Here is a 10,347-nt window from a genome sequence, read left to right as displayed (position 1 = left end):
TAATGGCTAACACGGGCTACTTTTATTAGTCACCCTGCATCGAGTAAATAAATAAATAACAAATAAAACGTATACGCGTTTATACACACAAAGCTTTATATATCACGTTTTTGTTCATTATTTCAACAACAAAACAAATACGTCGTATATAATCTTGCTTAATTGTATAATGCACGTACCATAATTTATATTATATATACGTTGTTAAAATGCGTGGGTTCGAATCCCGTTATAATCGCAGATTTTCTGTGCATGCATAAGCACAATAGGCCGTTAGGCTCAATAGGTCGGCAGGTCAGTCACATGAATAAAGCCAAATCATGTGACGTAACCCCGCATTCCGGACATCCGGATCGAAGATCTGCACCTATGGATTCGAACACGTAATTTACAATTTAGCCTTAGATTTATCACCTTTACAGCTTTTATCGATTCAACGATTCAACGAATCCATTGTGCGACAACAATGTATTATCTCTATTACCCGCTAGCAGACGGTTATCTGCCATTTTAATGTTCCATCAGCCTTATACGTAATCCACCTTCCCCGCGTTCAAGATTAAGCTTATTTTATCTCGTAACCTCCTCACAATATAAACAAACGTTTATGTAAGATCCGATTTATAATACCCGTTTTAATCATAATTTTATATAAACAAATGCCAAATTTGTATTATTTATATATTGTTTCTTTATTTAATTAATCTTATATTATTTTGTTTCCCAGCCAAGTTTTACAACTTTTGCACGTGGAGGGTAGCATAGGTATATTTACCGCTATATTAGACTTTTATATATATACCGTATTATATAAATCGTCAAATAAACGGATAGGTCAAGTACATATCATTTTGTATATAATTTACAATTGAAACGCTTCTATATTTGTACCAATTTTAACGATAATAAAACCAAAATCTCAGGGATTGGATTATATATATATATAGATAAACGTCCTCGTTAGATCAGATCTATAACACCCGCTTTTATATTCTTTTATACCAAAGAATATTACATTTGTTTTATTTTTCAATTTTTTCCTTTATTTAACTAAACAAAATCTGTAAAACAAGAATGTTGAACATATTTCAACAGAATATTATAGGAAGGTAGTTATATCAAATTTTTAATTTATTTAACCAATAATTGGAAAAACTATTCATTTTTTCAATAGTTTATTAATTAATACAAAAGAATTAATAAAATACTAGATTTAAACAATAATTACGTGCAGTCTCCTCGGTTAAACTGGCAAATATTATTATTTTATAATATATTACCGGTATATAACTATCTACTTTTATTTTCAATAAATTAGTATAATATAAACTGCAAATTACATTTAATATTTAAATATTAAATTAGCAAAAAAAGGTATAATAGCGCTTTTTGCGCTAAAAAATCATAGAAATTCAAGTTCTGTAATACAGGTCACGTTATATTTTTACTATTTCCATTTAATTTTTAATTAAATATTCAATAGTGTATAGAGGTTATACTAGTATATCTTGCGTATACTATATATATAATGCGAATACAGTGCAAATATCTGTTATAATCGCCGAAATGCGACAAATTATCCTCAAGCTACCAAATTATCGTTGGTGGTACCGGCGTACCGCCATGAACGGCGAAATGCGACAAATTGTCCTCAAACTAGAACGAGCGCGATCTTTTCGGCCAATGTAATCGGTCGAAAAGCCATGTGGCTGAAAGGTACATGGAGCGCTCGGTCCCCACTGCGAAGCAGGGGGGGTCTAATTTGAGCACTGAGACTACTGCTTCTCCGGACATGTTCAAGGCTTCAAGTCAACCCCAAAGTCTGTTACTGGACAGTGTATGGGATGAACTGGCTCCACCAGGCTTGGTGTCCAGTCCTGCGTATTACGGTTAAGACGACAAGGTGGGCCGAGTTAGCCGGAAGAGGAACCCATCTATAAAATTCAAGATCGTCTGACTTTTTATGGGTTGCCAGGAAAAGAAAAAAAGAATGGGGTCTGATTGGAGCGACCTTGAGAGGGGATTGCTGAACAAATATGTAACGAAACAGTCAGTTGTAGCACCTTGGCGAGCAGCGTTATGGGTTGGTTCGATTTGTAAAATGTTGTAAGGGTATTCGAGGCCAAGTAAATACAACTAGCTCTTTGTACATTGTGTCTTGATCTTATTGGGCTGCTTGTCTTTTGCTTCGTTCTTTGCCTTGCTACGTTTTTCTTTTGTTCAAAAATGATTAATGTCGCGTAGAAAATGCCGAACAAGACTTTCGAACTTTGTTCGCTCAATCACAGCGCCAAAACTGCAGCAACACAAATCGTCAGTCATCAGATCCGGCGGATGAGGAAAAGAGGGCGGAGTCAGTGTGATACGGCCAAAACAAAAATAGCCAGAAACAAGAACCAGTAGACACGAGAAAAAAAAAGAGTCGCACGCACCCATGACACTTGACGGCATCCCGAAGCTTCCTCGCAAACCTGCCCAGCACCCCGACCTCGAGACCTCCAAACTGCGGCCGCGACCGAATGTAGTGCCAGGCCTGCACGGGCGTGACCTCGTGGTCCGAGTCGACGAGCTCTCCCGACAGGTTGAGTAGGTTGTCCAAGACCGCGGTCGGCACGTCGTGACACACCGTTCCGCAGCCGGGCTGGGACGGCGGCGGGGCGGGCGGCCAGGACAAGGACGATGCAGCGTTCGGGTTGTTGACTGCGCTGGCCGGGCCGTTGCCGTCGGTGTTTTGGCTGCTGCCCTTGGATGCCGTGATCAGATAGGACGAGACGGTGAGGGCGTGGCCGTCGGGGTCGTCGGGCTTGGTCGGGTCGCCGTGTAGATGGTCTAGACAAGGCCGCTCGATGCTGTGAGAGTTTTTTTTTTGCAGGGTTAGCCTTTTTTTTTTTGTTTCTTCTTTGTTTGATTTTGCCATGTCCAAAAAGTACGAATGGACATCGTGCGACTTACGTCAAGACAAAGTCCATGCCGGCTCCCACGAGGTCGACATCGCACACGCGGACGCCCGGGGCAGGCAGAGGTACACCGGCAGGATCCCACCCGCCCAGGCACACGTCGGATGTGCCGCTGCTGTTGGGGGAGGAATGATTGCTATGTTGGTGTTGATGCTGATGATGTTGCTGCTGGTTCAGTCGCTGCTGGATCGAGCGGGCATCTTGGGGCGGGCTAGATATGACGCCGCCACTCTGGGGTGAAAACGGAGAGAAGAGGTCGGACTCTGTACCAAACACGCTCGATGGTCCACTCGACTCTGTGCCTAGGTGACGGCGGTATCTCGCGTTAGATGAAAGATGATATGCTTGCACAACGAAACAAACCATGGCAGGCTACTTTTCGAGACGGTAAAAAAAGACTTTGGGGTAAGAGGGTAGGGTAGGAAATATAGTAATCGTTGCATTACCATTCACGTTGCCATATGGCGAAAGGAGTCCCCCTGGCGACCCGACATCCCAGGCGCCCGGCGGCACGTCCAGACCGTTCTGGCGCATTACCGTTGCGCAGGACTGCAGGGTGCTACGGAGCTGTTCCACCTGGCGCATGAGGTGAGTTTCGTTCTGCCGAACCCTCGAGAGCTCATTCTCGAGCGACTTGACATATTTGGTCTTGCGGTCACGGTAAGTTCTGGTGGTCAGGTGGGTCAGCAGTGGAATGGACCGAATGATGAGCCAAACAAAACTTGTGCCCGCTGTGTGTGGTCTCATTTCCCGCTGTTAATTTTTGGAAACGCAATCAGAAGAAAAGAAAAAAGTAAAAAAAAAGGAAAAAGAAGGAAAAAAAAAGGAAAAAAAAAGGAAAAAAAAGGAAAAAAAAGGAAAAAAAAGGAAAAAAAAGGAAAAAAAAGGAAAAAAAAGGAAAAAAAAGGAAAAAAAAAAGGAAAACGCACGACATGGGAAAACAAGGTGGGTAAGCTCAATATGAGACGACGCGACGATGCCGGTACGTCGTCTCTTTGCCGGGGATGGAAGGGGGCCTTGGCTTACTTCTGGGCATCCCGGAGTTGATCGCGGCGACGCTGGGCGCGATCTTGCTTGCTCTCTGGGGAGAAACGATAAAAACACCCGCAGGGTGGTAGGTTTTCGGTGAGCAACGGGGTCGATCAAGGCTACGATCGTGGTGGACCGGCGCATCATGTTACAGGGTAGCGTAGTATGTTTGCTTGCTACTTGGGCAAAAGAACTTACCTTCAGGCTTGAAGATGCGGAAAATGTGGCTCGCCATTGCGAGTTGGGGTACGTGAGCTAGACTAGAGTATCTTTTTCTTTTTTTTTTCTTTTTCCTTCTTTTTTGTGGTCAGATGAGATCCACTCGGACCAACAGAAATTAAATGTCGGGGAGCGGATAGATAGGCGAAGTGCGGAAGTAGAAACAAAATCAAGATTCAAGGTTAATTCTTTTTTTTTTTTTTTTTTTGCTCCCGTCTTTCAAATACGGGGCCAGGTTTTGGTTGATTTTTTGGGGAGCGCGAGCGTAAACCGGCCCGCGTAACCCAGTGCTATGAAGAGGGGAGGAACAAGTGAAGGCGAAAGCGGGTTGGTGGTGGTTTCATAGCCACCAGTTGTTGTAATCATCTTGTTCATACCCACAGCGAGGTGTGGATACCCCCGACGTAACATCGAGTAAGCTTAAGCGCGGCAGCTTGTTACCGTGGATAAGGGTCACTCCATGCAACAACCATGGCTCTGTTTCAGGCTTGTTTTTTCCTTTTTCAACGTGGGTGATGCGACAGGGGTCTGATGAGAATATCAGATTTTCCCAATCGGGACAGATTCAGATGACGCGGGCACCACATGAGAAAAAAAAGTTGCAACATCATGTCCAAGCCCCACGTCGGAGGATCGCTGCACGCATTAACTCGGCCAGCGTAATCACAATTTCCTATTTGGGACGTTGGAATATCGCAAGACCCATGGCAACTCAGTATACAAACCGTGTTTTTTTCGGTGGGCGCCGAATGTAGGTTTGATTTGTATATAGTGTCGTTGGGTTGCACACTGCTTTCGGGAATTCCAAATTCTTGCAAGCCAGCTCGACGCTCTAAGCTTATTGACTGTTTACCATTTATTGGACTGGTTCCAAAGTCTCTCTTTGGCATATCAATTTCATTCTCTTTATATTAAGCCCCATTCATTTCTGAGCAGGATATTCTTTTTTACCTCCATTCAAGCAACGATACAAACTTAACCTCTTCTAACCTCTCTCAACATCATGCTCGCCTCGACAACAACTCTCCTGCTCGCCCTCATGGCACAGGTGTTTGCGCACCCTGCCCAGAACCGCTGTGCGGCCGGTGGCGGCGGTAAAGCCAAGGCCGCCAAGAACGGCAAGGCCATCTACGTGCTCTCCAACGAAAAGGCCAACGCGGTGGTCGCCATGGCCATTGGCAAGGACGGAAAGCTTGGTAAGGGAGTCAGCACCGCCACCGGCGGCGAGGGAGCCACTGGCGTTGATGACAAGGGCCAGCCCGCCGTCCCTGATGCGCTGTTCAGCCAGTCTGCTCTGACTGTTGCCGGCAAGGTAAGCAAACCCTGATAACAAAACCCCTCCGTTTCAACAGCACTCTGAACCATGTCGTGACTGACTCGGTTTCGTCTCTCGACAGAACCTCTTCGCGGTCAACTCAGGCTCCAACACCCTGACCATGTTCGCCATCGACCCCAAGGACCCGACCAGGCTCACCATGGTCGGCGAGCCCGCCGCCATCCCGGGCGAGTTCCCCGTCACCGTGGCCGCCTCCGCCAAGAACAAGCTGGCGTGCGTCGGCACCTCGGGCGCCAAGGCCGGCATCTCGTGCGCAGCCTTCTCCGACGAGGGCCTCGGCGAGATGGACGCCCTTCGGCCCATCGACCTCGGCCAAACCACTCCCCCCAAGGGCCCCACCAACACCGTCTCGCACGTCTTCTTTTCGCGCGACCAAAAGACCCTCTTCTCCACCGTCAAGGGCGACCCGCCGACCAAGAAGGACGGCTTCATCGCCTCCTTCGCGGTCGCCGCCGCCGGAGACCAGGCCGCCAAGGTCGACTCCAGGATCACCAAGGCCACGCCGCAAGGCACCGCCGTGCTCTTCGGCGCCGCCACGATCCCCGGCAGCAGGGACCTGTTCGTGACCGACGCGGCGTTTGGCGCCGTGGTGCTGGGCATGGACGAAAAGACGCAGACGGCGTCGACGGTCAGGGGCAAGGGCGAGGTGGATGGGCAAAAGGCGACGTGCTGGGTGGCCGTCAGCCCGGCGACCGGCACCGCCTTCGTCACCGACGTCGGCAGCAACCGCCTCGTCGAGATGTCCACCAGGGACGCCACGGTCCTCAACAAGATCGAGCTCGCCAGCGGCGACCCCGGCCTGATCGACCTCCAGGCCGCCGGCCGGTTCGTCTACGCCCTCAGCCCCGGCAACGGCACCACCCTCGCTGCCGTCACCGTCGTCGACGCAAGGACCAGGAAGGAGGTGCAGCACATGCAGATGGATGCCAAGCTCGCGGGCAAGAACTCGATGGGCTTGGCTCTGCTGAAGTAAACGAGATGGTGATTTGGTGGATTTCTTTTTCTCATCCGGCCAGGGCGTTATTTTATGGGACCAAACAATTTTCTCTTCTTGTCCTTTTCCATGTTAGTTTAGTTACGCTACTTTATACCCAGAGCTAGTTTCAAAAATGTAGTTTCAATTTCAAAATTTTCTTTTGTGAGTCATAAGATTCATAAGAATTACGAGCCTGTGATGCGTGCAACAAAGCCAGTTGACCTTGACGCGTCCCCTGGGTTCCTTGTGTGCTGGGTGCATTTGCAAATAGGCTATGGCGAGCTCCCCCGGCTTTGCCAGTAAATACATCATCTGGACTCGTCACTCGAGTATAACTGATACCCTTTTCTCACAGCCTTTTTATCTTCCGAGCCTTTAGCTTGAAGCTCGGTCAGCTGATTCATGCTCATCGCTTTCAACCGGATACTACATATATTTGCCACAAGAGTAACATTTTCGCTTCGTTCATGTTTCGAGTTCTGTCCATGATGCCTTGGGCGTCTTTCCTTAATAACATCCTCGCCAACAGGCATAAAATTGAGACTCGGCGGCAGACTAGTTGAACCTTTTAATTTAGGTTAATTATTCATTATGATAAATCTTTTAAGTCAATTGATCCAATCTGCTCGAATAGCCTATGCATCAATTTAGTCAACGCAGGGAGTACTGAGGAAATGCTGCATGAACCCAGGCTCGTCAAAACAGCCGTTTGTACTGAGTCAGTCTGAGTGTACAACACGGAAAGAAAATTGATCTTGTTCACCATTTCCAACTACTTATCCGTGAATTGCAACAGATAACTTGACAGCAGAAATATGTAACTGCTCGCAAAATGCGACACATCCCCGACCTACTTGCGTGGCGGAGCTGTCAATTCCTCGGATAATAAAATAGGTCAACTACACAGGCTGGAGCAAGAACATTTGTCCAACGCCGATTCTATAAACATTTGTTTTTCTCCCAATCTTCCAGGAGCACTTATTAGTAAATGTGTGAATGTATAAGTACTGTACGAGGCTTATCACACATTTTGAGAAAACTTGTGCGTAAATAAATCTTGAATCAACATTTCAGTTAATAGCCACGGTGAGCCAACCATTCGGAGCTGTACCCAACTTCAGAACAAGCGGGATATCTTCTTGGCTTGATTCCACAAATTATTTCACTCCAAAGTCACGGTAAACGCATTGCCGTCCACGGCCAAGCGCGGGAAGCGTCAGCGCTGTTGGCTCGATGCCTGGATTACTTGCTGCATGGGAGCGGCGCGAGAGGCTCAATCTTACAGGCTCTTTCTACGCCGTCCAGTCTGCCCGTATGCGTGGAAACCCTGTGTGGTGGGCCGTCCAAACCCAGACATCGTGGCCGCCCCAAACTGTGGCTGGAGATGCAAGTCACCGGGGGAAAAACTACGCTCGGGATGAGACATCTCTCCCGACAGCGGACCCTCGGGTCATCCCGCGTAATCTTTACCCAACATAACTTTACGCCGATTGAACTGGCTAGTAAACACATTAGGGTCCCTCGTCTCATGACTGATGCTGCAGATGGTGGATATATATTATAAAATCCTCCTTACTTTTGATTCACTTGGGATTTTATCAAGTTTCTCTACGATCATCCACTGATTCCTCAACGCTCTTCCTTCCCAATTGTCACTTTCTCAATAGTATTAGTTATAAGCGTCCTGTTTTTTTTTTTAAAAACATGCTCCAACAAAAACAGAATCTACGATGCATTCCAAGCCTCTCTCCCTTGCTATGGCCACAATGGCATTTTACATCCCGAAGCGCCCTGGCTGATCGCATCTGCATAGTTTCAATCTTCTCTGAGATTTTCAAAGCTCATTTGAAGGATGGGAACACAATGCCTGCCAGCTCTGCAAAGTACTTCAAGGCTGAATTGCACAATGTATCCGTAAAGACAGACAAGAATTGCGAGATTCTCTCTCATATCAAAATCAACGTAATTAGGGTGGTAGCAAGCAAGCGATAACCAGCTGGCATAGTGGTATTCTCTCTGTTTTTCTTTGTTTCCGATAAAAATATAATTTTTGTCACGGCCCTTGGCGCATCTAGAATACGTCCTCTCCTCGACTAGCCGCGGCTTCCTGCACTTGAGTGGGAGACGAGCTATCAGGTCCGGGTGCGCCCCCCAAGGCTTGGAACCCTGAACACAGAATATATAGAAAGATTGACAAACGTTTCGGACATGCTTTGAAAACTCAGCAGCCGTGAACGACGAACCTCGGGCTTGAATCGAACTTGGCAACGAAATTTATACTTGCAAAATGAGAAGTGGAAGCACCTGTCTTTTTATTTCCCTTCATGATTCCCACGAACTGTCAAGTTTGATAGAAATACGAGTAACAGGTATTTGACTGGGCAGTGGTTTCTTGCAGCAGCCACCAGAGCGGTCTCTTTGGTAATTTTCATCGTAGCAGCCCTTGCCAGCGTCACCTGCCGCCCACATGGATGGGAACCAATAACGCCGTCGATTTCTAGTAGCGGTTCTGCATTTCCAGACGGGTGGGCGTATCGGACCGTGCAGGAACAAAGATACATCCCAGTGTGCTGTCGACGGGTTGCACGGCAGTGCAGTGTAAACTGAAATTTGATCACGTTGGGGTGCAGAGCCTGTTGGCTGTCGAGATGAAGCAGCTACGTCCGAGTTTTCTGTTGTTCCAATAAGAAAGTTTCAGTTCTATTCTCTCTTGATTTATGCCGAGTCACTCATCAAAGAGTCTATCAAATGCAAGATTCCCCAATGTAACTTTTCTCTCGCGCCACGCAATATACTCTTGTATTTCCGGAAATGATTGCAAATCTCGGCTCCATTTGTTCCACTTGAAAATGTCTCGGTCTTAATTAGACTAACTAGTTTTGAAGAAAAGCTTTTTCGCACAGGGCCCAGGCTTTTGGCTGTGTTATGCTTCATTGACTTTTACACCTTGTTCTCTTATCAAACTCTGTTAAATGATTGGGAGTTTGAATGTGTTCTTAAAAAAAAGGTCAGGTCTTGACCACAAACTATAAAATACTTTTAATGCTGTACGAACCACACTTTCCTCCCAGAGAAAATGATTCATTTACCTACTAATCCCATAGAAACAGGTCAAATGGGTAGCCCATGCTTCATCGTACCTCGGCGTTTGGAAATTGTGCCAAGGTCTGCAAACGTCGTAACACCGGTATTGCGACCAACTCTTGTTGGCTTGGGCAAGTCCCTAAAGCTCAAAGTGCAGGTCAAGGTTCTTTTTCGCTAGTACGTCCGACCTGCGAAGTGGGTTTACATGCAAAACAGTCGCTTGTAAATTGTGAATTGGTAGTCAAGATTCGTAGTGAAAGCTGCTCAGATTCATGCAATAAAAGTCCTACTTGCTATCAAAAAAAAGGGTTCCCGCCAATGTTGAACTAGACCAGAGGCTTTCATAATCGCACTCAGCCAAGCATCCTCATCGCCGACTGGCAACACCCTTTACTCGGAGGTTTTCAGCTCGACGTTGATGGTGTCCTGCTTCTCGCAGTACTCGGAACGAACACCCTCAGCGCGGCAGACGGTAGGAATGTTGACCTGACCCGAGAGGCCGGAACTATAACAATCGGAGAAATAACACGGGTTAGCTGTTTTTTTGTGTTTGCACACAGACGCACGCCTATCAAGCGAGAGAGAGAGAGAGAGAGAGAGAGAGAGAGCAAAAAACGCGGTGACGGGTGCCAACTTACGAGGAAGCGGTCTGGTGGTAGATGGTCATGTCGTACGTGTTTGCGCCGGTGTCGACCGCATTGATCTGGAAGGCGTATATGTTGTTCTCATCGCCGCCTTTGCAGTTG

At 47.0% G+C, this 10,347-nt stretch overlaps 3 protein-coding genes across 3 annotated transcripts in view; 1 reads left to right on the top strand and 2 right to left on the bottom strand.

Moving 5' to 3' along the window:
• Positions 1-2,220: 2,220 nt before the first annotated feature.
• Positions 2,221-4,221, bottom strand: PpBr36_07873 (uncharacterized protein; the record flags this gene model as incomplete). The annotated part of the gene is made up of 6 exons (XM_029895007.1): positions 2,221-2,296; positions 2,433-2,849; positions 2,953-3,259; positions 3,404-3,624; positions 3,984-4,038; positions 4,185-4,221. The coding sequence occupies 6 exons, from the start codon at positions 4,219-4,221 to the stop codon at positions 2,221-2,223; spliced, it is 1,113 nt and encodes a 370-aa protein (XP_029748431.1).
• Positions 4,222-5,208: 987 nt separating this feature from the next.
• Positions 5,209-6,514, top strand: PpBr36_07872 (uncharacterized protein; the record flags this gene model as incomplete). Its single annotated transcript, XM_029895006.1, has 2 exons — positions 5,209-5,517; positions 5,603-6,514. The coding sequence occupies 2 exons, from the start codon at positions 5,209-5,211 to the stop codon at positions 6,512-6,514; spliced, it is 1,221 nt and encodes a 406-aa protein (XP_029748430.1).
• A 3,477-nt stretch (positions 6,515-9,991) lies between these two features.
• The window catches only part of PpBr36_07871 (uncharacterized protein), a gene marked incomplete at both ends in the record, with an annotated part of 964 nt that continues 608 nt past the window's right edge, over positions 9,992-10,347 (bottom strand). Inside the window, 2 exons of the mRNA XM_029895005.1 lie at positions 9,992-10,106; positions 10,240-10,304. Of these exons, the coding sequence (XP_029748890.1) occupies positions 9,992-10,106; positions 10,240-10,304 (180 nt within the window). The remainder of the gene's footprint in view (positions 10,107-10,239; positions 10,305-10,347) is intronic.

The sequence above is a fragment of the Pyricularia pennisetigena genome, chromosome 1 (assembly GCF_004337985.1).
Source record: "Pyricularia pennisetigena strain Br36 chromosome 1, whole genome shotgun sequence".
In the NCBI taxonomy this organism is placed as follows: Eukaryota; Fungi; Ascomycota; class Sordariomycetes; order Magnaporthales; family Pyriculariaceae; genus Pyricularia; species Pyricularia pennisetigena.
This window is presented reverse-complemented; position numbering and strand designations above follow the sequence as displayed.